Consider the following 24,984-nt stretch of genomic DNA (forward strand, 5'->3'; position numbering starts at 1 on the left):
CACGTACCAGGGACAATATAACCACGTGACAAAACCACGAGGGTGGCTTGCAGTCATTATCAGCCTTGGTATTCACATGACAAAAAACACGACATGGGATACATCAAGGACCAGCAACCTCCATCATGGGATGCGGAGCAAGACGGATCCGTCATGACTCACAATGCAAGTCAATGAGGACAGATCCGTTTTCTCTCAGACAATAGAAAACAGATCTGTCCCCCATTGACTTTCAATGGAGTTCATGACAGATCCGTCTTCGCAATGTTAAAGATAAGAATCTGTTCATAACGGATGCAGATGGTTGTATTATCAGTAACGGAAGAGTTTTTGGTGAACACAGGAAAAGCGCTCGTGTGAAAGTAGCCTAACACATGTAAAAATAATTTAAATGTCAAAGGTTTCCATAGCCTTTAATTCAATTCCACATGTGGACCGATGGAAGCAATAACAGAAGCATATTAATATAATCAGCAGCTACATTCTGTAGAATAGCACAACTCTCCCTGTTCATACAAGTTAAGTTCCTACCATGGAAAGTAGACCAGGTGCGGAGTGCTTGAGCTTGAAGTTCTCGTCTGCAAAGGGTCCTCTGTAGATACTTGCCACTCCTGTACCGTCACCCTGCAGTGAAATCATCATATGACTATAAGTGCAGGAAAGGCACGGGAACTGCTGGTAAAATCCTTAATTGTCTGGAATCAGATAAAATGTTAGTCCTTTTCCTCAGAAATAGTGCCATTCTTGTCTATAGGCTGCGTACGGTATTGCAGCTTATCCTCATTCAAGTAATTAATTACTTTTCCCCATCTGGTTCAGAATCCGACTAGAAGGACGGCCACACTGGAGTTAGTATTAACCAACAGACCTGACAGAATAACAGATGTGCAGGTTGGGGGACACCTGGGAAATAGGGACCATAAAATAATAAACTTCCATTTGTCATTCAAAAGAGTGTTTCTTCAGGGTGGCACAAAAAAACTTAACTTCCAAAAAAGCTCAATTTGACCAGCTAAGAAAGGCCGTAGGCCTCACTAACTGGGACAATGTCTTCAAAAATAAAAATGCAGCCATAAATGGAATATTTTTAAAAGCATCCTAAACTCTCATTGTGAGGGATACCTACAATATGGGAATAAAAGAGCCAGAAACAAGAATAAAACAATGTGGACAAATAGAAATGTGAAGGAGTCAAACAACAAAAAGAAAACATTTAAAAGTACTAAAACGGGAAGGTAGAGAAGAAGTGCTAAAAACTATAAGGAAAAGATAGAATATGTAAAAAAACTGATAAAAGCAACCAAACTAGGGACATGGAGGCTCTTTGTTAAAGAGAGTAAAACTAACCCTGAAATGTTCTTCAATTATATAAATGGTAAAAAGTTTAAACCTGAAAGTTTTGTCCCTTTAAGGAATGAAGAGGGAGGAGTTGTAGAGAGCGATGAGGAGAAAGAATCTATTAAATACTTTTTTGTCCACTGTATTCACTTGAAATGCAGAGTGTAAACTACCCATTACAAATGGCCTGTCTGACCCTGGAAGAAGTGCAGCGGAGTCCTAAAAAAGATTAAAATAGACAAATAACTGGGTCCAGATAGGCACACACCACCAGGATTAAGGGACTGTTCCACAGGATTGAAGCTTAGCAAATGTGGTGCGAATATTCAAAAAGGAGTCAAAAACAGACTGGAAAATAAGCGTATGATACCGTATCAGCATGGCTTTATGAGGGATCTTTCTGTAAAATGAATCTATTCACTTTCTATGAGGAGGTAAGTTCTAGACTTGACTGCGGCGAGTCAATGGATGTTGTATATCTTGCCTTCTCCAAAGCATTTGACACTGTACCACATAAAAGGTTAGTATATAAAATGAGAATGTCTAAACCGTGGGAAAATGTGTGTATGTGGGTAAGTAACTGGCTCAATGATAGAAAACAGAGGGTGGTTATTAACGGTACACACTCAGATTGGGTCACTAGTGGGGTACCTCAGGGGTCAGTATTGGGGCCTATTCTCTTCAATATATGTATTAATTATCTTGTAGAAGGCTTGCATAGTAAAATATCAATTTTTGCAGATGACACTAAACAGTGTAAAGTAATGAACACGGAAGAGGACAGTAAACTACTACAGATGGATCTGGATAGATTGGATGCTTGGGCAGAGAAGTGGCAGATGAGGTTTAACACTGATAAATGTAAGGCTATGCACATGGGAAGGAATAATGCAAGTCACCAGTACATACTAAATGGTAAAACACTGGGTAACACTGACATGGAAAAGGACTTAATAATTTTAGTGAACAGCAAACGAAGGGGTCTTTCACACTTGCGTTATTGTCTTTCGGCATAGAGTTCTGTCGTCGGGGCTCTATGCCGTAAGAATCCTGATCAGGATTATCCTAATGCATTCTGAATGGAGTGAAATCCGTTCAGGATGCATCAGGATGTCTTCAGTTCCGGAACGGAACGTTTTTTGGCCGGAGAAAATACCGCAGCATGCTGCGCTTTTTGCTCCAGCCAAAAAAACTGAAGACTTGCCGCAAGGCCGGATCCGGAATGAATGCCCACTGAAAGGCATTGATTCGGATCCGGCCTTAAGCTAAACGTCGTTTCGGCGCATTGCCGGATCCGACGTTCAGCTTTTTTAGAGTGGTTACCATGGCTGCCGGGACGCTAAAGTCCTGGCAGCCATGGTAAAGTGTAGCGGGGAGCAGCATACTTACCATCCGTGCGGCTCCCGGGGCGCTCCAGAGTGACGTCAGGGCGCCCCAGGCGCATGGATGACGTGATCGCATGGACACGTCATCCATGCACATGGGGCGCTCTGACATCATTCTGGAGCGCCCCGGGAGCCGCGCGGACTGTAAGTATACCGCTCCCCCGCTCCTACTATAGCAACCAGGACTTTAATAGCATCCTGGCTGCCATAGTAACACTGAAAGCATTTTGAAGACGGATCCGTCTTCAAATGCTTTCAGTACACTTGCGTTTTTCCGGATCCGGCGTGTAATTTCGGCAAGTGGAGTACACGCCGGATCCGGACAACGCAAGTGTGAAAGAGGCCTAAGCTGTAAAAACCATTGTCAGGCAGCTGCTGCCAAGGCCAATAAGATAATGGGTTGCATCAAAAGGGGCATAGATGCCCGTGATGAGAACATAGCCCTGCCACTTCACAAATCATTAGTCAGACCACACATGGAGGACTGTGTACAGTTCTGGGCTCCTGTGAACATGGCAGAGCTGGAGAGGGTCCAGAGGAGGGCAACTAAAGTAATAACTGGAATGGGGCAACTACAGTAGCCTGAAAGATTATCAAAATTAGGGTTATTCACTTTAGAAAAAAGATGACTGAGGGGAGATCTAATTACTATGTATAAATATATCGGGGGTCAGTACAGAGATTTCTCCCATCATCTGTTTATCCCCAGGACTGTGACGAGGGGACATCCTCTGCGTCTGGAGTAGGGCTGCAGCTAACGATTATTTGAATAATCGATTAGTTGCCGATTAATTTCTACGATTAATCAATTAATCGGAAAAACCGACAAAATTACAAAACAGAGAGGTTTATATGATCTTACTTGAAAAATTATGTTCAAAGGCCATATTAAAACAAATTGTGGACGACACTATTATGGGGGATCTGTGGACGACACTATTATGGGGGATCTGTGGACGACACTATTATGGGGGATCTGTGGACGACACTATTATGGGGGATCTGTGGACGACACTATTATGGGGGATCTGTGGACGACACTATTATGGGGGATCTGTGGACGACACTATTATGGGGGATCTGTGGACGACACTATTATGGGGGATCTGTGGACGACACTATTATGGGGGATCTGTGGACGACACTATTATGGGGGATCTGTGGACGACACTATTATGGGGGATCTGTGGACGACACTATTATGGGGGATCTGTGGACGACACTATTATGGGGGATCTGTGGACGACACTATTATGGGGGATCTGTGGACGACACTATTATGGGGGATCTGTGGACGACACTATTATGGGGGATCTGTGGACGACACTATTATGGGGGATCTGTGGACGACACTATTATGGGGGATCTGTGGACGACACTATTATGGGAGATCTGTGGACGACACTATTATGGGAGATCTGTGGACGACACTTATGGGGGATCTGTGGACGACACTTATGGGGGATCTGTGGACGACACTTATGGGGGATCTGTGGACGACACTTATGGGGGATCTGTGGACGACACTTATGGGGGATCTGTGGACGACACTTATGGGGGATCTGTGGACGACACTTATGGGGGATCTGTGGACGACACTTATGGGGGATCTGTGGACGACACTTATGGGGGATCTGTGGACGACACTATTATGGGGGATCTGTGGACGGCGTAGTTATGGAGAGGGGGGTCTGTGGACGGCGTAGTTATGGAGAGGGGGATCTGTGGACGGCGTAGTTATGGAGAGGGGGATATGTGCACTGTTATGGGCATAACAGTGCACAGATCCCTTTCCTCATAACAGTGCACAGACCCCCCTCCCCATAGCAGTGCCATAGACAGATCCTCCCCCCTCCCCATAGCAGTGCTATACACAGACCCCCCCTTCCCATAGCAGTGCCATAGACAGATCCCCCCTCCCCCTTCCCCCTAACAGCCCCGGCCCCGATGCTTGCATCTTTATTTTACCTTTTTACAATGACGCTCCCGCTCCTGTAACAGCCAGGCAGAGCGGACGGCGGCGTAACGTCACTCAATCACGTGACGCGCCTGCTCCGCCCACTTCATGAAGGAGGCGGAGCAGGCGTGTCACGTGAGTGAGTGACGTTACGCCGCCGTCCGCTCTGCCTGGCTGTTACAGGAGCGTCATTGTAAAAAGGTAAAATAAAGATGCAGCGACCGCCCGCCCGCCCGAATAGCAACGAATCGGCGATTATTCGATAACTGGATTCGTCGACAACGAATCCAGTTATCGAATATAATCGATTACATCGATTAATCGTTGCAGCCCTAGTCTGGAGGAAAGAAGGTTTGTACACAAACATAGAAGAGGATTCTTTACGGTAAGAGCAGTGAGACTATGGAACTCTCTGCCGGAGGAGGTGGTGATGGTGAGTACAATAAAGGAATTCATGAGGGGCCTGGATGTATTTCTGGAGTGTAATAATATTACAGGCTATAGCTACTAGAGAGGGGTCGTTGATCCAGGGAGTTATTCTGATTGCCTGATTGGAGTCGGGAAGGAATTTTTTCTACCTAAAATTAGGAAAATTGCTTCTACCTCATGTTTTTTTTTTTGCCTTTCTCTGGATCATAACAGGCCGAACTGGATGGACAGATGTCTGTTTTCAGCCTTACAAATAATGTTACTAATGTTAGCCAACAGAGAAAAGCCCCATCTTCCCAACCCCTTCTCTTTACTCTAAGGAACAGCAATAGCATCCAACTACAGCTGTCAACCAGAGTAGATGGAAGGGGTTGTGAAGCAGATCAATGCAGCGAGCACTCACAGTCTCCAGTGCACTTGCAGGAGCTGCTCCCGGCCAAATAAAAGTTCATATTCACAGTACTCCAAAGCTCCACGAAAGGTATGTCTGTACTCCACAGCGTGGATCTTACCCAGCACTGACAGCAGTTTAGCATGGTCAAAGCGGCTGATAGATTCCCTTTAACATAAATCATCAGAATGCTCCAGTTATAAATGGTTCTTCCTCTTCGTTACACAATATACCCCAATGCTAAGAGGAAGCCACAGTTGCCACGTGCACTTACATTAACAAAGTCTCCACCTTGGATCATGAAGTCTTTTATTACCCTGCAGGGATGAATATGAGGAGAATGCAATCAGTGAAAGAATTCACCAAATCAACAGCATCACAACAATGAAACACAAAGTGATGGGAGCAATAACCGTGTCGATTTATTACTCTGTCAAAAAGCCTTGTCACTATATTTTAGACTCCTAGGATCTCAAGGTATAGAAATGTAATTTATTATTCAAAGTGGGAGACCCCTACCCCTATTAATGGAGACTCTGGGTAACAGATGTACAGTATACTCTTCATAGCGGTGAAGCGAATACCATCAAGAAAGCATGAGGCAACCACCCTGCAAGTAGATGCAACCCAACCTCCGCACCCTGAGAAAGCGCTCACATAAAGGAATGAGGTCTGAAGAAGGCAAAACCTGAATATCCCGTTTGAAGGGTCAGGTAACAGGTCTGATGATATATGAAGCCGCTAAATATTCTAGTTCAGATTTTGCTAGAAACAAAGAAAAATCTGCGTTGTTGCAGACTGCCATTTGTCCATATCCATAAACCCGCCATAGCTGTTAGTGCTTTTTTTAAGGGGTCTGTCAGCAGTTTAGACCCCCCCCCCCCCCTCTAAACTGCTCACAGCAGTATATAGGTAACAAGGAGAGCACTATAAACATAGTTCAAATGATGGTCATGTAGGTTGAATGACTGAGAAGTCCACCCGATGCCATGATAGCCCTGGAGACGCCCCTTTCATGTTCATTGCTCTGGGCTCATTGCACTTAAAGGGGTTGTGCAGGCAATCTATATAGATGACCTATCCTCAGGATAAGGCCCCATGCACACGGCCGTGTTTCACAGCCGTGTGCGGGCCGTGGAACCGCGGCCTGGATCCCTCCTGAGAGCAGGAGCGCACGGCGTCACTGGTTGCTATGACGCTGTGCGCTCCCTGCTGCCGCCGCAATACAGTAATACACAGGTATGATCTATACCAGTGTATTACTGTACTGTGCCGGCAGCAGGGAGCGCACGGCGTCATAGCAACCAGTGACGCAGTGCGCTCCTGCTCTCAGGAGGGATCCAGGCCGCGGTTCCACGGCCCGCACACGGCTGTGAAACACGGCCGTGTGCATGGGGCCTAAGTCATCAATATCTGATCACCAGGGGTCTGACACCCCGCCCCCCCGCCGATTGGCTGTTTGAAGAGGAGGTGCTGCTTCCTCTTCATTACACTGCACGTCGTCTCCCTTGCAGGTGAAAGGAGCGAGTACTTGTAATTACACTGCACCTCTGAAATGACTGGCAGTGTAATGAAGAGGAAGTAGTGCTCGCAAAGAGCGCCGCCTCGCCTTCAAACAGCTGATCACAGGGGGTGATGGGAGTCGCAGATCAGATATTGATGACCTAGCCTGAGGATAGGCCATCAAAATAGACCCCTCTAACCCCTACCCAGCCCCTCTCCTCTGTTCTGAGTGAGAACTCTGGCACTCTCCTGATTGGATACCGCAGCCACTACTGAAAGCAGAGGGATGAGCTGGATGCCTTCAGTGAAGAGAGCCTCCTAGGCCTAGTGATGGCGGCGCTGGTAGGATCGGAACTTGGATTTCTTGGTCATGAAACTTGCATTGTCATTAATAGAAGAAAGTTTACACTGCTCTCCCCATCATCTATATGGTGCTGTCAGCAGCTTTGAAGAGATCAAAACTACTGACAGACTCCCATTTAAGTAACTCTGCAACATATTTTGTCACAGACAGGATGAAATACAATCAATCCTATGTGTTTTTTGTGTGTGGTGAATGTGGTACATTAAACATTTGCGGTCAGGATATACTGTATATTTAAGTATTATGTGTTTTATTTAGTACTACGAGTATTTATGTAATAAAATTTATATACAAAAAAAAAAAAAAGTTGTCAACTGCCAGTGAGAGGTTATGGTGGCCGTCACCCATATTTTCAGAAGAATTTAGGAAAGAAAAATGACTGAATGCATATAGCTGGCTTACGTTCTGAGACTTAAGAGTTCTCCAGCTTTCTAACACTTTTTGGCCTCCCGCCAGACCTGTAGAGGGAAGCGTATATACCTACTCCCTGCCGCCCTGATCCGGCTCCTTTGGTCCAATGCTGCGTTCACTGAGCTCCAGTCCCTGCTTGCAAATTTCCAACATGGCCGGAGTCACATGTGCCAATGACTGGCCACATCAGTGCAGTGTCCCCCAAGCAGTATGTTAGTGGGTCATGTGACACTTAAGGGGGGGGGGACACGTCACCACTGCAGCCCATGATTGGTTGCAGCAGAAAGCATGCTCCCCCCCCAATCAGTGCTGGAGGTTTACAAGCGGGTACCGGAGCATGGCAACCGTAATGACGGAGCTGTGTAGTTCCACATCTACAGCTTATGCACAAAAGCTGATTGGCAGGGGTGCTAGGTGCCGCGGCCCTTCACACTGAGGCCACATTACACCCTGTCCAGCCCCCTGTTAAAATGTATCCAGTCACAGACTACCCTTATGATTTTCAATTTAAGGCATATTTGCTGGATTGGAGAAGTCAAACCGCTAAAACCCCTGCCGATTGGCACAATGAGAATGTTACGTCCTTTTTCATTTGCTTACACAGGCACAGCAGCTCAACAGTACAAGAAAGCTATGCTTTGAACTATAGCTTAGGCCTCATGCACACGACCAATGTTTTAGTCTGCAGTTTTTGCGGCTTGAATGCGTACCCATTCACTTCAATGAGGCCTCAAAAGATGCGGACAGCACTCAGTGTGCTGTCCGCATCCGTTGCTCCGTTCCGTAAAAAAAAAAAAAATATAACCTGTCCTATTCTTGTCCGTTTTGCAGACAAGAATAGGCAGTTATATCAATGGCTGTCCGTTCCGTTAATTGCGGAATGCACATGGACGCCATTCGTGTTTTGCGTATCCGCAATTTACGGACCGCAAAACACACAACGGTCGTGTGCATGAGGCCTCAGTCTCATTCCCCTTCATGGTGATGATCAGTAGGGTCCTGGAGTCAAAAACCCACCAATCAATGCCCCCATAAGACTAAACTATAGCAACGTCAGAGGCAGCACCTCTCATTCCAGATCACCAGTATAGCAAGGAGACCAATTCACAATTTTCGCAGAGGTGGCCTTCTGTGAGGAGTACAAACCTAACAGCCATTAGGTGCAGAAGAAATTCCGACAGCCACGTACCTGTGAAAAGTGCTTCCTTTATACCCTATGGGAACACCATCTTTTCTGCAAGACAAGCAGTGATGTTTTACAGAAATACAGTATGTAAGGCTGATAGAAGACATACACCCATCCAATTCACAGTAACATCATGCAAAGTGGCTCCAGAAGACTGCAAAAAACCCCATTGAGGTAGAAGCCAAGTTTCCTCATCTTTAGGGAAAATAAATTCTTCCTGAATCAATTTCTGGATTTACGATCAATAACTATAACTTGGAATATTATTTTCTACAGTGTTAGAGTCTATTATAAAGACCAATGTATTGCAAACCAGCAATGTTGCCAAATCATATCCGGCAAACCTGGCCTCTACTCCTAACCTAACCAAACATATATACTGCGTTTTGCACGCGCGTGAGAAAAATCGGCATGTTTGGTACCCAAACCCGAACTTCTTCACAGAAGTTCGGGTTCGGTGTTTTGTAGATTTTATTATTTTCCCTTATAACATGATTATAAGGGAAAATAATAGCATTCTTAATAAAGAATGCATAGTACAATAGGGCTGGAGGGGTTAAAAAATAAAATAATTTAACTCACCTTAATCCACTTGTTTGTGCAGCCCGGCTTCTCTTCTGTCTTCTTTCTTCAAGACCTGGGTAAAGGACCTTTGATGACATCACTGCGCTCATCATATGGTCCATCACCATGGTGATGGGTCATGTGACGGACCATGTGATGAGTGCATTGACATCACCACGGGTCCTTTTCCTATTGCACAGCAAAGATGAAGACAGAAGAGAAGCCGGGCTGCGCAAACAAGTGGATTAAGGTAAGTTATATTATTTTTTAACCCCTCCAGCCCTATTTTACTAAGCATTCTGTATTAAGAATAACCATGTTATAAGGGAAAATAATAATGATCGGGTCTCCATCCCGATCGTCTCCTAGCAACCGTGCGTGAAAAATCACTGCTCATGTGCACAGCCCCATAGAAATGAATGGGTGCGGATTCAGTGCGGGTGCAATGCGTTCACCTCACGCATTGCACCCGTGCGGAAATCTCGCTCGTGTGAAAGAGGCCTAAGAGATCACACAAATATTATGTACACTTTGCAGATTTTTTTCTGTGCTGAAACTGACCTGCCACGCTGATGTCCAAATCCACAACATGTCACTTATGTTTGCGGTTTTAGCTGCGGGTTTCACCCTTTTCCGATGAAGGTGTGGATATGCTGCAGAAACGCACATAATTCTGCACGTACAGTACAGACCAAAAGTTTGGACACACCTTCTCATTCAAAGAGTTTTCTTTATTTTCATGACTATGAAAATTGTAGATTCACACTGAAGGCATCAAAACTATGAATTAACACACGTGGAATTATATACATAACACATAAGTGTGAAACAACTGAAAATATGTCATTCTAGGTTCTTCAAAGTAGCCACCTTTTTGCTTTGATTACTGCATTGCACACTCTTGCCATTCTCTTGATGAGCTTCAAGAGGTAGTCACCTGAAATGGTTTTCACTTCACAGGTGTGCCCTGTCAGGTTTAGTAAGTGGGTTTTCTTGCCTTATAAATGGGGTTGGGACCATCAGTTGCGTTGTGGAGAAGTCAGGTGGATACACAGCTGATAGTCCTACTGAATAGACTGTTAGAATTTGTATTATGGCAAGAAAAAAGCAGCTAAGTAAAGAAAAACGAGTGGCCATCATTACTTTAAGAAATGCTACAAAGAAACTGGCTCACATGTGGACCGCCCCAGGAAAGGAAGACCAAGAGTCACCTCTGCTGCGGAGGATAAGTTCATCCGAGTCACCAGCCTCAGAAATCGCAGGTTAACAGCAGCTCAGATTAGAGACCAGGTCAATGCCACACAGTTCTAGCAGCAGACACATCTCTAGAACAACTGTTAAGAGGAGACTGTGTGAATCAGGCCTTAATGGTAGTATATCTGCTAGGAAACCACTGCTAAGGACAGGCAACAAGCAGAAGAGACTTGTTTAGGCTAAAGAACACAAGGAATGGACATTAGACCAGTGGAAATCTGTGCTTTGGTCTGATGAGTCCAAATTTGAGATCTTTGGTTCCAACCACCGTGTCTTTGTGCGGCGCAGAAAAGGTGAACGGATGGACTCTACATGCCTGGTTCCCACTGTGAAGCATGGAGGAGGAGGTGTGATGGTGTGGGGGTGCTTTGCTGGTGAAACTGTTGGGGATTTATTCACAATTGAAGGCATACTGAACCAGCATGGCTACCACAGCATCTTGCAGCGGCATGCTATTCCATCCGGTTTGCGTTTAGTTGGACCATCATTTATTTTTCAACAGGACAATGACCCCAAACACACCTCCAGGCTGTGTAAGGGCTATTTTACCATGAAGGAGAGTGATGGGGTGCTGCACCAGATGACCTGGCCTCCACAGTCACCGGACCTGAACCCAATCAAGATGGTTTGGGGTGAGCTGGACCGCAGACTGAAGGCAAAAGGGCCAACAAGTGCTAAGCATCTCTGGGAACTCCTTCAAGACTGTGGGAAGACCATTTCAGGTGAATACCTCTTGAAGCTCATCAAGAGAATGCCAAGAGTGTGCAAAGCAGTAATCAAAGCAAAAGGTGGCTACTTTGAAGAACCTAGAATATGACATATTTTCAGTTGTTTCACACTTTTTTGTTATGTATATAATTCCACATGTGTTAATTCATAGTTTTGATGCCTTCAGTGTGAATCTACAATTTTCATAGTCATGAAAATAAAGAAAACTCTTTGAATGAGAAGATGTGTCCAAACTTTTGATCTGTACTGTATATTCATGCAGATCTTATGTGCGTTCACCCGCACTCCTGTGCAGGTGCCCTTAGCCTTCAGTCATGTCCTATACACTTCTACTGGTACATGATAATCCTGATAAACAGTGGCGGCTGACACACAGAGAATACCAACCTGAACTCTCCGGTGCAGAACTGCCTGAAATAGATAATGAAAAATCATTTCTGTTAAAGGATCATTAAGATTCATCATATTTCATGTGGTGTGAAGGTGAGGATTTAGGATATGGTCCACAATAGTGGGGTAAATGGCCATTACACAGGCAGCGTGGTTGTCAATCCCTTCCGGGCTCCAGCTTCTGTGCCCCTGTGATCACCATGATGCACACGTACGCGGGCAGCCTTATCACAAGCCTTGGCATGATATACATGTGTGTCATGGAGATTTAAGGGGTTAACTTTAGGATGAACCCATGATCCAAAAGAAGGCAATCACTCCTTCCCACAAAACCCAGCAATGTAGGAAGCATTACCTGAAATTTTCTGCGGTTTTCGGTACAACATCTGCAAAAAGTTCCACCTTCATTCGACCGACCTCCTGGAATAAAAAATAAATAAAATATGGAGTTTTGTTTAATCTACTGAGAAAAAAAACCCACACCAAGCATATCTGTAAATCTGTTCTGTGTCAGGGACAGGGGAGTCTTCAAAATCAGGTCCTAAGATACAACGGAGATCACATTAGTCCCAAGAAATAGTGGAAACCCCTGTAGGGTATCTTTATGCCGCTTAAGGGTACATGCACACGTTTAGGATTCATGTGCGGAGAATCCGCAGGTGTTCGCAGGCAAATCTGTGCGGTCAATCCGCATCAATTGGTGCAGATTTTACTAAGTGAATGAAGAAAATCCGGTCAGAAAAAATAAAATAAATTGACATGCTGCGGATGCAGCTAAATAATTTTATTGACAGGGCCAGGCAGTGTAAGGGCTGTTTCATTGCAGGAATCCCGTTCCTTGTGTGTGAGCGGGATCCTCCGTTCTGGACTTGCAGGCGAGGCATTATCATGATTTATAATGCTGTGTGTCTCTGCTTGACCTTACAGACACAGAGTCATAGTGACAAAGCTGTCACTATGATTCTGTATAAATAGGGCTACCTGGCCCTGTCAATCAAAGTGGAGAGGGCTCGGCAGTTGTAGAAAGAGCAGAGTCTCTAGGTGTAATGGGAACGCCCCCGTTGCTCCTAGGGGCTCATTTGCATACATAAAAAAATCTTTTTTCTCAGCAATGAGGGGACACATATGAACATGGGACCAACACAGATGCCCTCAGCTGCCAAGCGCACATGGAACAGGTCAACCGCTGTCATAGGAACAAATCTGCAGACAGATGTCTACTAGGGTAAATGCACACAATCAGGATTGCGTGCGGATTTGCGTGTGAGAAATCCGCACCGTAGGTCATGTACATTGTATTCTATCAGAATTAGAAATTCTCATGCACGCGATGCGGATTTTAAAATCCGCAGTATGTCAATTTATTTTATTTTTCCTGACCGGATTTTCTACATTCACTTCAAAGGGGAGAGTAAAAAATCTGCACCGATTGATGCAAATTGACCGCACGGATTTCCCTGCGAACACCTGCAGATTGTCCGCACATAAATCCTGAACGTGTGCATTTATCCTTAAAGAGACCTTAGAAAAACGTATGTAAGACTCTTCGTAACCAATCAGGGGTCAGCGTTTAGTACAAAGATGACCTCTGAACAGTTAGAGTTGTCACCCGATTGGCTGCTGTGGGTCCCACATGCTATGTATGACTTGTCCCATCTCACTGGAAACAGCTGAGCGGCGCAGGGGGTGGGACGTGACCACCGCCATTTTATCTATAGTGTCATTACACCAGACTTTATGTGGTAGCCATTGACACATCATAAAATGGCTACCACCAGTCACTCAGCATCCTCAGTTCTCATGTCACTACAATCCAGTTACGTCCATGCTGGTACTTGTAGTTCTCTTCCTGCACAATACACTAATCCTTATGAAATGAATGAAAGTCCCTGTCTTCTATCACTACAGTGCTGACTCTTATATACAAAGACAGCAGAGCCCAGCACTGCGGCATCTCTGTCACTATGAAGGCACGTGGACGCCTGCACCGCAGCATCGCCCCTACTCCCTCTGCACAGAGCAGGCCTTTCTCTGCCCGAACACATCCGGCTCTATTGCTGCATGTTACCTGTCCTCCGATACTGACATCGAAGAACACGATTGGATTGTTGGCGTTGGAAGCCGGGACCGCCATCTCTGACTTGGGCACAGGAGGAAGTCTAAGTGGCATGACGCCACTTCCGGCAGAATAGCGCTCAAGTTCTGCGCATGCGCGGCTGTCTGCGGCGGTTGACACGTGGTTTGTCGGTGGTCGAGGACGGGTACAGGGCTAGAGCAGGTTCTACAGTTATAGCCTTGGCTTCTTTGTGACCCTTTTTAGGACCAGTCTGTTGTACACAAAGCTTTACTCTAGAGCAAAATAATTTGTGTCATGTTTGCAACTTCCAGAGTGGTGGATGGATGGCCTATAGCAGACTCTCAGGAGTGAGACACATTGGGGGTCATTTACAACAGTCACTACTCCAGTTGTTGGCATTTAAATAGGTGTATGACCCGGTTTAGTGATTTTTTTTTTTGCGCTGTGCTGGCCACTTGGCAGAGGTGGGGTGTGATGGAGGCTGGCCTATACATTTACCATTGTTTACACCTGGAAAAACGCTACAATTCTGGTGCAGAATAGGGCTTTGTGACTTTTGGGGCTTATTTGTACAAAGTTTTGCTATTTTTTTAACACCACTTTGAAGTAGGGTTGTCATGATACCAAAATTTTGATTCAATCTCGATACCATAAAAAAGTATTGCATACTCGATACTAGGGATGAGCAAATTTGGATGAAACGCCCGAAGACTATTCGCATAAAACTTTGTTTCAATACAAATGTATTGGCTCCGATGAGCTGAAGTTATTGCTTCGCGAAGTCTTGTCAGACTTCGGGTAATGAACTCGAGCACAGCCTAGTATCAGAGAACATGGCGTGCGCTGAGAGCATGTTCACTCAGCAGCACAGGGGAGAAGGAAGCAGTCTCTCCCCTGTGCCGCCGCCGCCAATGAGATGACAGAGGGGAAGAGGAGGGCACTGGGTGTGGCCACTGCGCCACCAATGAAGAAAACTCACACATTAATTCAAATACAGAAGGCGGGTGCTGGCTGCAGAATCATATAACTGTGGCAGTTAACCCCTCGGGTGCCTATATGATTCTGCAGCCGGCACCCGCCTCCTGTATTTGAATTAATGGGTGAGTTATCCTCATTGGTGACACAGTGCGCCCCACTCAACCCCCCACAGTATTAAAGTCATTGGTGGCAGTGGCCACAAGGTCCCCTCCCCTCCTCCTCATTGGTGGCCGTGGAAGTTGTGACCGGAGCCCGAGCTGTGTAATCCTGGGGCTCCGATCGGTTACCATGGCAGCCAGTAAGCTACTGAAGACCTGGCTGCCATGGTAAGCTCCCTGCTGCCAGTCAGTTTTCACCCTCCTGCCCAGGACATTTTTTGCAAATCTGACATATGTGGTAGTAACTTTGGTGCACTTTTACTTATCCAAGCCATTCTGAGATTGTTTTCTCGTGACACGTTGTACCTTTATTTATAAAAAAAATACAAAATTTAAGAAAATTTTTTGAAAAATTTGAAATTTTCAAAATTTCAGTTTCTCTGCTTTGAAAACAGAACGTGATACCTCATAAAATATCTATTACTTAACATTCCCCATATGTCTACTTTATGTTGGCATTTCATTTTTTTAGGACATTAGAAGGGTTAGAATTTTAGAAGCAATTCTTAAATTTTTTAGAAAAGTTCCAAAACACACTTTTTAAGGACCAGTTCAAGTCTGAAGTCACTTTGGGGGCTTACATTGTGACCCCCCCATAAGTGACCCCATTGTAGAAACTACACCCAAAACAGATTTTTTAAACTTTGTTAACCCTTTAGGTGTTCCACAAGAATTAAAGGAAAATGGAGTTGAAATTTCTAAATTTCACTTTTTTGGCAGATTTTCCATTTTGATCTATTTTTTCTTTAGCACATCAAGGGATAACAGCCAAACAAAACTCAACATTTATTACCCTGATTCTGCGGTTTACAGAAACACCCCACATGTGGTCGTAAACTGATGTAAAGGCACGCGGCAGGGCGTAGAAGAAATGGAGCGCCATATGGTTTTGGAAGGCAGATTTTGCTGGACTGGTTTTTAGATGCTATGTCCTATTTGAAGCCCCCCTGATGCGCCTTTACAGTAGAAACTCCCAAAAAGTTACCCCATTTTGGAAACTAGGGGATAAGGTGACAGTTTTATTGGTACTATTTTGGGGTACATATGATTTTTAATTGCTCTATATTACGTTTTTTGTGAGGCAAGGTAACCAAAAACTGTCTGTTTTGGCACTGTTTTTATTTTTTTAAACATTCATCTGACAGGGTAGATCATGTGCTATTTTTATAGAGCAGGTTGTTACGGACGCAATGATATCAAATATAGGGGCGTAGCTAAAGGCTCATGGGCACCCAGTGTAAGAGTTCAGCTTTGCCCCCCCCCCCCTTCACTCAGCGCTGGTGCACCTAGCTTTTCTGCTGCCCGGGGAGAATATTGAAACGGCCCCCCCACCACCATACCAAATTCTCAACCTAACCCCTTCCCTCCAGTCTTACTGTTAAAGGGGTTGTCCTCTTTTTACTACTGATGACCTATCCTCCGGATAGGTCATCAATATCAGATCGGCAGGGGTCCTCTGTTTGAAGAGAGGGCAGCGCTCATATAAGAGCGGCTTTCTCTGTTCTGTTCACCTGCTCGCTGTAGCATTTGCAGTGATGAGAAGAACAGGAAAGTGCTGTGGATGGGACTAAAATCATGTGTCAGGCTTCTTTATTTTTAACAAGTCCACTCCCATTTTTTTCCCTGCTTCTTAGTATATTAGTTACAGAACTTTTCACTATACTGTGATTAAAGGGATTGTCCAGTTTCCGATATTAATGGTCTATCCTCAGGATAGGTCATCAATATCAGATCTGCGGGGGTCTAATTCCCAGCGCTCCCGCTGATCAGCTGTCTAAAGAGAGTGCAACGCTGGTAGGAGCGCTGCGTTCTCTTCACTGTGTACCTGCTCACCGTCGGCAGCACAGCGGCCAGCAGGTGAAATTACAGCGCCTCCGTCCTGTTCACTTGAATGGGAAGGAACAGTTGTAGTTACACTCCGTCCCATGCAAGTGAATGGGGCGGATGAGCTGTAATTCCACCTGCTGACGCTGCGATGTAGATGGCGAGCAGGTAAACAGTGAAGAGAACGCAGCGCTAATAAAAGCGTTGCAGTCTCTTCGGACGGCTGATCGGTGGGGATGCTGTGAGTTTGACCCTCGCCTACAACACTTATGTGAAACAGGATACATTTAGCAGCTCCACTTTGGAATTTGATGTTTTAAAAATGTTTTGCCGAAACCCGGGATCGAACCAGGGACCTTTAGATCTTCAGTCTAACGCTCTCCCAACTGAGCTATTTCGGCTGGGTGAGAGGGGCTGTGAAAGGTTAATGTGCAGTGGTGTGCTGCTGAGCACCGACTGTAAAGATTATCTGCACAATCACTATGTGAGCAGTGGGGGAGTCCGACCTCTGGGACGCCAGCTGATAAGCAGGGGTCACACCTCTTGCCAAATCACTGCAGCCCCTTCACTGTTCTTCCAGACGTAGCAGTGACACCCATTCACAGTGTGGGTCCAGGGGGTTTTGATGGCCTATTGTAAGATGAAGCCATTCATGGATATTCCTGGAAGCAGTGTTATATATTACAGCTGACACTCTGCTGTTTAATCTCTCAGGTGCTGCGGTCAGTAGCCACTGTGGCATCTAAGTAGTTAGACCGAGGGAAATGGCTCTCTCTGCCACCCCAGTAATGTCCTTGTGACATGGTCATGGGGTTTTATTGGGTTTCCATAGCAACATAGAGTCTAATTGGCTGCCTGGCAGTTTTACACTGACAGGCATAGAACTATTCAATATAGAAGCATTGCAATATATTATTGAAGTGATTAAAGGGGTTGTCCTGGCTTTTAATATTGGTGACCTATTCTCAGGATAGCTCATCAATATCAGATTGGCTGGGATCCGCCTATCAGCTGTATGAAGAGAGGGCATGCGCAGCACCCACGTGCCATCTCCCGTCTCTCTTCCTGTTCACTGCTGCTGTCTATGGCACGGCAATGGTGAACAGGGAGTGAGATGGCACATGGACACTGCATGCTATGTCCACCCAGCCGAAATAGCTCAGTTGGGAGAGCGTTAGACTGAAGATCTAAAGGTCCCTGGTTCGATCCCGGGTTTCGGCAAGTTGGAGGGGACAACATGTTTTTTTTTGTTAGTTTTTTTAATTAAAAGGTAAATCAGAGAAGACTGTGTCCATACCTGCATCGGAGGCTCCGTTAGGGGCGTCAATTGCAGTTTCCGTCACAAAATGTGGGACAAAATAGCGTAGCATGATGCTCTATTTTGCCCGGTAAAATACCAAGTTTTCTAATGGAAACCTGAGATACCATTACAGTCAAATGGGCACCATTTGGTTCCGTCACTTGATGGCTCTAGGCCTTCCGTTATTTTTATTGCTCTGCTCCTATTATGGAGCAGAACTACGGAATATGAAAATCTGCTGTGACCCCAGCCTAAAAAGTAATGAAATATCATATATAATACAGTAAAAGTCACAATATAAAGGGCTTATGGACGCGAAATACGGATCCACAAAAAAAAAAGGATGACATCCGTGTGACGTCCGTTTTTTGCGGATCCATTGTAACAATGCCTGTCCTTGTCTGCAAAACAGTCGAGAATAGGACACGTTCTATTTTTTTTTTTGCGGGACAGACTTGCGAAACATACGGATACAGAGTGCAAACTGAGTCATTTCCGTTTAAAATGATTGGTTCCACATACGGGCTGCAAAAAAAGAGGAACAGACATAGACAAAAAATACGTTTGTGTGCATGAGTCCTAAATCATGGACTTTGAGTAATTAGTATTATATATCTTTGTAGACTTCATACTCTTATAAGTGCACTCTGTAGGTTACTTGGCAACCATTTGACTTCACAGCTGAGTGACCACCATGTAAAAGCATGTAGGTATACTAATATAACAAAATAATAGCAAAGACAGGTGCACTCTGCGGACTTACTAAACCCTCTAACTGATTTTAAAATTGAGAGATTAGCTAACATGTCCTACGGTGTAGGACATGTCTAAGCCCGGGCACCGCACCAAGGTTTCTCAAGTAGCTCGGGACCTAACACTCACTTACCTGTGCCATGTGGGCAATACCAGTGGGCAAATTACAGAAGTGTGAGGACCGACTCACAAACAACTCGCCAGTTACCTCCAGCATGCAATCATGCTAGCAATGGGAGGAGGGAGGAGTCTGCAAGTCCCACTCAAGACTGGCTGGTATGGTCCAGGCCTCACAGGTGCACCTAAATGTAGCCTGTGGATGGAAAACAGGCACATTTAAATTGGAGTTTATACACCTCCAGGCATCTCTATAAATACAAACTGAAAAGAATGGCGTGGTATTAAACAAGCAGGAACATGTCTGAGCCTGAGCACCGTGCCAAGGTTTCTCAAGTAGCTCGGGACCTAACACTCACCTACCTGTGCCATGTGGGCAATACCAGGAGCCAGTGGGCAAATTACAGGAGCATGAGGCCGACTGTTATATTGTAAGCACTGTTGTATATTACAGCTGACACTCTGCTGTTTAATCTCTCAGGTGCTGCGGTCAGTAGCCACTGTGGCATCTAAGTAGTTAGACAGAGGGAAATGGCTCCCTCTGCCACCCCAGTAATGTCCTCGTGACATGGTCATGGGGTTTTATTGGGTTTCCATAGCAACATAGAGTCTAATTGGCTGCCTGGCAGTTTTACTATTGAATACTATTCAATATAGAAGCATTGAAATATATTATTGAAGTGATTAAAGGGGTTGTCCTGGCTTTTAATATTGGTGACCTATTCTCAGGATAGGTCATCAATATCAGATTGGCTGGGATCCGCCGATTAGCTGTATGAAGAGAGGGCATGCGCAGCACCCACGTGCCGTCTCCCGTCTCTCTTCCTGTTCACTGCTGCTGTCTATGGCACGGCAATGGCGAACAGGGAGTGAGATGGAACATGGACACTGTGCATGCTATGTCCACCCAGCCGAAATAGCTCAGTTGGGAGAGCGTTAGACTGAAGATCTAAAGGTCCCTGGTTCGATCCCGGGTTTCGGCAAGTTGGAGGGGACATGTTTTTTTTTTTTTTTTTTTTGAAGGGTAAATCAGAGAAGGCTGTGCCCATACCTGCAAAAATGTTGGACAAAATAGCGTAGCATGGTGCTCTATTTTGCCCGGTAAAATACCAGGTTTTCTAATGGAAACTTGAGGGATCCCATTACAGTCAACTGGGCACTGTTTAGTTCTGTCACTTGATGGCTCCAGCGCTTCCATTATTTTAATTTCTCTGCTCCTATAATGGAGCAGAACTATGGACTATGGAAAGCTGTTGTGAACCCAGCCTAAACAGTAATGAAATATCATATATAATACAGTAAAAGTCACAATATAAGGGCTCATGCACACGAACGCGGTCTGCAAAACATGGATCCGCCAAAAAACGGATTACGTCCGTTTTACATCCGTTTTTTTGTGTGGATCCATTGTAACAATGCCTGTCCTTGTCCGCAAAATGGACAAAAATAGGACGTGTTCTATTTTTTTGCGGAATGGACTTGCGGACATACGGATACAAAATGTGTTGTTTTTAAGGCCTCATTGAAATGATTGGTTCCACGTACGGGAACCAGTTTTTAGGCTGGGTTCACACGGACAAAAAAAATACGTATGTGTGCATGAGCCCAAATTATGGACTTTGAGTAAGTGGCATTATATATCTCATACTCTTGTAAGTGCACTCTGTAGGGTGTGTATGCGCAGGAGGCTTGGCAACCATTTGCCTTCCCAGCTGAGTGACCACCATGTAAATGCTTGTAGGTATACTCTTAAAGGGGTTATCCAGCTATTGATAATGATGACCTATCCTCAGGATAGGTCATCATTATCCGATCGGTGGGGGTCTGACACCTTGCACTCCTGCTGATCAGCTATTACAGGGAGCTCTAAGCATCTCTCCCAAGCACATAGCTCAGCCCCATTCGCTTCAATGGGGCTGAGATGCAAATGGGACATGTGACAGATGTACAGTGTACTTTATAGGCCACAGAGCTCATAAAGTGCCCGACAGCTGATCGGCGGGGGTCCTAGGTGTCAGACCCCTGCTGATCTGATAGTGATGACCTATCCCGAGGACAGGCTATCTATATCACATCTATGTCCCAGATGGGAATACCCATTTAAAGGTGTTGTCTGGGCTTTTAATATTGATGACCTATCCCTTTAAATGGGGATTCCCATCTGGGACATAGATGTGATATAGCTAGCATATTCTGTGACGAACCGCACCTGCATGATGCCAGGCTATGTCGGGATCACGCGGTACGGTCTCGTCACTTTCACCAAGATGTGACGTTTAGCACTCCCTGGAAGTGCATAAGGTCAGCCTGGCACAGTTTTACACATACACCTCCTGTCCAGGCTCGCACACGGAGACACGGGGAGTGAGAGTGCGTGGCCCGTTTAACCTTCAGCGTGACACAACACTCGTTCACAACCCTGAGAAGCTGAGAGAGCACATTCACCCCCCAAGTGAAACACAGCCCCTCCACCACCGTAGATTGCCACCAATTCCTCATCAGATATAAGCCCGGTCCGGTAACAGGATTATATCGGCCCAGAAAGCAGCCCAGGTAGCATGTAACGTTATGCCGAGACACGGACATGTGGGATTCGTGGATCGAAATACAAAAACAGTGCAAGATTAAATATAGTAACAGAATCAATGGCCATCATTACACAGCATACTTATAAGGTAGCGTGGCCGAGCGGTCTAAGGCGCTGGATTTAGGCTCCAGTCTCTCTGGAGGCGTGGGTTCGAATCCCACCGCTGCCAACTCTTTTTAAGCATATCTTTACCTTGTGCATTGGTGTTAAAATACACTGGAAGTAAATATTGCTGTTACTTGTTTACAGAATTTTAGAAAAATCTGGTAAATTAAAATATGAAAAAATAAGCATACAGTAAGAATTCCTAACATTAGGTGGCGCTGTGTTCAGTTGGATAATTGGTACTTCCTACGAGATCAACTTATAAGTAATGTGTGATGAACAAGGTTAGTAAAAAAGCCAGAGGCTTGTTATGTTTTGTGGTATGTCATCTATCACCGCCAGTACGTTTGACCCATCTCTTATTCTGTTTGTCACAAGACCCCTTTTGATGCACAAACTTTTACTTCTACACTTTCTAGTGTTATCCGAAGCTGTGATTTCTTGTCTTTTTGCTGCATAGGATCTAAAACAATTCTGTGTAGCAGCCAATTTCTTAAAGAGGTATCTGGTAATAAATATTGATGACCAATAAGACCTAGGACTCCCGCCGATCAGCTGTTAGAAGAGGTCACATGGCCTAGATGCAGCTCAGCCCTATTGAAGTGAATGGGGCTGAGATACAATAGCAAGCACTGCCACTGTACTATGTATGGCACTGTGCTTGGGAGAGATGCTTGGAGCTCCACCTGATAGCTGATCAGCAGGGGTACTGGGTGTCGGACGCCCACTGATAGTTGGATAACCCCTTTAAGAGTATACCTACATGTACAAACTGAAAAGAATGGCGTGGTATTAAACAAGCAGGAGGTGCTCAAACCCACATGCAGTTGTGCATATATATAGGGGAGCAAATCCTGCACTTGTGGCCTGTTGCTAATGACGATCCCCAGCAAAAATGCATACAGTAGAGGATGCCTGCAGCGAACCACAAGTACCACAATAAATATCCTACACAAGATAGCAATTATGTGGATGTGATAAACAATATAACAGTCGGCCTCATGCTCCTGTAATTTGCCCACTAGCTCCTGGTATTGCCCACATGGCACAGGTAGATGAGTGTTAGGTCCCCTAGCTACTTGAGAAACCTTGGCGCGGTGCTCGGGCTCAGGCATGTCCTACACCGTATGAGATGTTGGCTAATCTCTCAACTTTAAAATCAGTTTGAGGGTTTAGTAAGACCACAGAGTGCACCTGTCTTTGCTATTATTTTGTTATATTGCTATATTGATTATCACATCCACATAATTGCTATCTTGTGTAGGATGTCTATTGTGGTACTTGTGGTTCGCTGCGGGCATCCTCCACTGTGTGCATTTTTGCTGGGGATCGTCATTAGCAAGGGGCCACAAGTGCAGGATTTGCTCCCCTATATATATGCACATCTGCAGGTGGGTTTGAGCACTTCCTGCTTGTTTAATACCACGCCATTCTTTTCAGTTTGTATTTATAGAGATGCCTGGAGGTGTATAAACTCCAATTTAAATGTGCCTGTTTTCCATCCACAGGCTACATTTAGGTGCACCTGTGAGGCCTGGGCCATATCAGCCAGTCTTGAGTGGGACTCGCAGACTCCTCCCTCCTCCCATTGCAAGCATGGTTACATGCTGGAGGTAACTGGTGAGTTGTTTTGTGAGTCGGTCCTCACACTTCTGTAATTTGCCCATTGGCTCCTGGTATTGCCCACATGACACAGGTAGGTGAGTGTTAGGTCCCGGGCTACTTGAGAAACCTTGACGCGGTGCCCAGGCTCAGACATGTCCTACACCGTAGGACATGTTGGCTAATCTCTAAATTTTAAAATCAGTTAGAGGGTTTAGTAAGTCCGCAGAGTGCACCTGTCTTTGCTATTATTTTGTTATATTAGTATACCTACATGCTTTTACATGGTGGTCACTCAGCTGTGAAGTCAAATGGTTGCCAAGTAACCTGGGCATACACTCCCTACAGAGTGCACTTATAAGAGTATGAAGTCTACAAAGATATATAATACTAATTACTCAAAGTCCATGATTTAGGACTCATGCACACAAACGTATTTTTTGTCTATGTCTGTTCCTCTTTTTTTGCAGCCCGTATGTGGAACCAATCATTTTAAACGGAAATGACTCAGTTTGCACTCTGTATCCGTATGTTTCGCAAGTCCGTCCCGCAAAAAAAATAAAAATAGAACGTGTCCTATTCTCGACTGTTTTGCAGACAAGGACAGGCATTGTTACAATGGATCCGCCAAAAACGGACGTCACACGGATGTCATCCTTTTTTGTGGATCCGTATTTCGCGTGCAAAAGCCCTTCATATTGTGAATTTTACTGTATTATATATGATATTTCATTACTTTTTAGGCTGGGGTCACAGCAGATTTTCATATTCCGTAGTTCTGCTCCATAATAGGAGCAGAGCAATAAAAATAACGGAACGGCTAGAGCCATCAAGTGACGGAACCAAATAATGCCCAGTTGACTGTAATGGTATCTCTCAGGTTTCCATTAGAAAACTTGGTATTTTACCGGGCAAAATAGAGCACCATGCTACGCTATTTTGTCCCACATTTTGTGACGGAAACTGCAATTGACGCCCCTAACGGAGCCTCCGATGCAGGTATGGACACAGTCTTCTCTGATTTACCTTTTAATTAAAAAAAACTAACAAAAAAAAACATGTTGTCCCCTCCAACTTGCCGAAACCCGGGATCGAACCAGGGACCTTTAGATCTTCAGTCTAACGCTCTCCCAACTGAGCTATTTCGGCTGGGTGGAATCCACAATGACTCTGTGAACAGCAAGTGTTGAGTCAGGTGGTCTTCCTAAGCTGCAAAGCAGTAGAGCAGGTTGTGTGTACAATATACATCCCCCCAGGGATTAACAGATCTCTCGCCATATTCCGGTTTCAAATTCAGCTTAGTTACAGCTTCACATTTATTCAGACGTAATATTGTTGAGTCACCTTAGTCATCTCTGAGAGCGTGCCTGATATTCTCCTAGATGTGTAATATGAAAGCATTAAAGGGGTTACTTCATGAAGACAGCCTTGAGATCCCCCTCCATAGGGCCTCATGCCCATCACCGTATGTGTTTTGCGGTCTGCAAATCACAGATCCTCAAAACACGGATTCTGGGAGATGCATGCCGCCATTTTTATTTTCAAACTCCTGTAGAAATGTCCTAAACTTGTCTGCAAAACG

General features: G+C 45.1%; 1 protein-coding gene and 5 non-coding genes across 6 annotated transcripts in view; 3 read left to right on the plus strand and 3 right to left on the minus strand.

Annotated features, from left to right (window-relative positions):
* Window positions 1-14,079, minus strand: part of PPIH (peptidylprolyl isomerase H) — a 37,196-nt gene extending 23,117 nt beyond the window's left edge. Inside the window, exons 1-6 of the mRNA XM_044282169.1 lie at window positions 13,970-14,079; window positions 12,257-12,321; window positions 11,899-11,922; window positions 8,968-9,012; window positions 5,775-5,817; window positions 532-624 (exon numbers count right to left, since the gene is read on the minus strand). Of these exons, the coding sequence (XP_044138104.1) occupies window positions 532-624; window positions 5,775-5,817; window positions 8,968-9,012; window positions 11,899-11,922; window positions 12,257-12,321; window positions 13,970-14,071 (372 nt within the window). The 5' untranslated portion in view covers window positions 14,072-14,079. The remainder of the gene's footprint in view (window positions 1-531; window positions 625-5,774; window positions 5,818-8,967; window positions 9,013-11,898; window positions 11,923-12,256; window positions 12,322-13,969) is intronic.
* Window positions 14,080-17,266: 3,187 nt separating this feature from the next.
* On the minus strand, window positions 17,267-17,339 carry TRNAF-GAA. The gene has a single exon. It is a non-coding gene; the product is annotated as a tRNA-Phe (tRNA).
* Window positions 17,340-18,086: 747 nt separating this feature from the next.
* On the plus strand, window positions 18,087-18,159 carry TRNAF-GAA. Its single transcript has one exon. It is a non-coding gene; the product is annotated as a tRNA-Phe (tRNA).
* Window positions 18,160-20,018: 1,859 nt separating this feature from the next.
* On the plus strand, window positions 20,019-20,091 carry TRNAF-GAA. Its single transcript has one exon. It is a non-coding gene; the product is annotated as a tRNA-Phe (tRNA).
* Window positions 20,092-21,782: 1,691 nt separating this feature from the next.
* Window positions 21,783-21,864, plus strand: TRNAL-UAG. Its single transcript has one exon. It is a non-coding gene; the product is annotated as a tRNA-Leu (tRNA).
* Window positions 21,865-24,478: 2,614 nt separating this feature from the next.
* TRNAF-GAA lies at window positions 24,479-24,551 on the minus strand. Its single transcript has one exon. It is a non-coding gene; the product is annotated as a tRNA-Phe (tRNA).
* Between the last annotated feature and the right edge of the window lie 433 nt (window positions 24,552-24,984).

This window comes from Bufo gargarizans, chromosome 2 (assembly GCF_014858855.1).
Source record: "Bufo gargarizans isolate SCDJY-AF-19 chromosome 2, ASM1485885v1, whole genome shotgun sequence".
In the NCBI taxonomy this organism is placed as follows: Eukaryota; Metazoa; Chordata; class Amphibia; order Anura; family Bufonidae; genus Bufo; species Bufo gargarizans.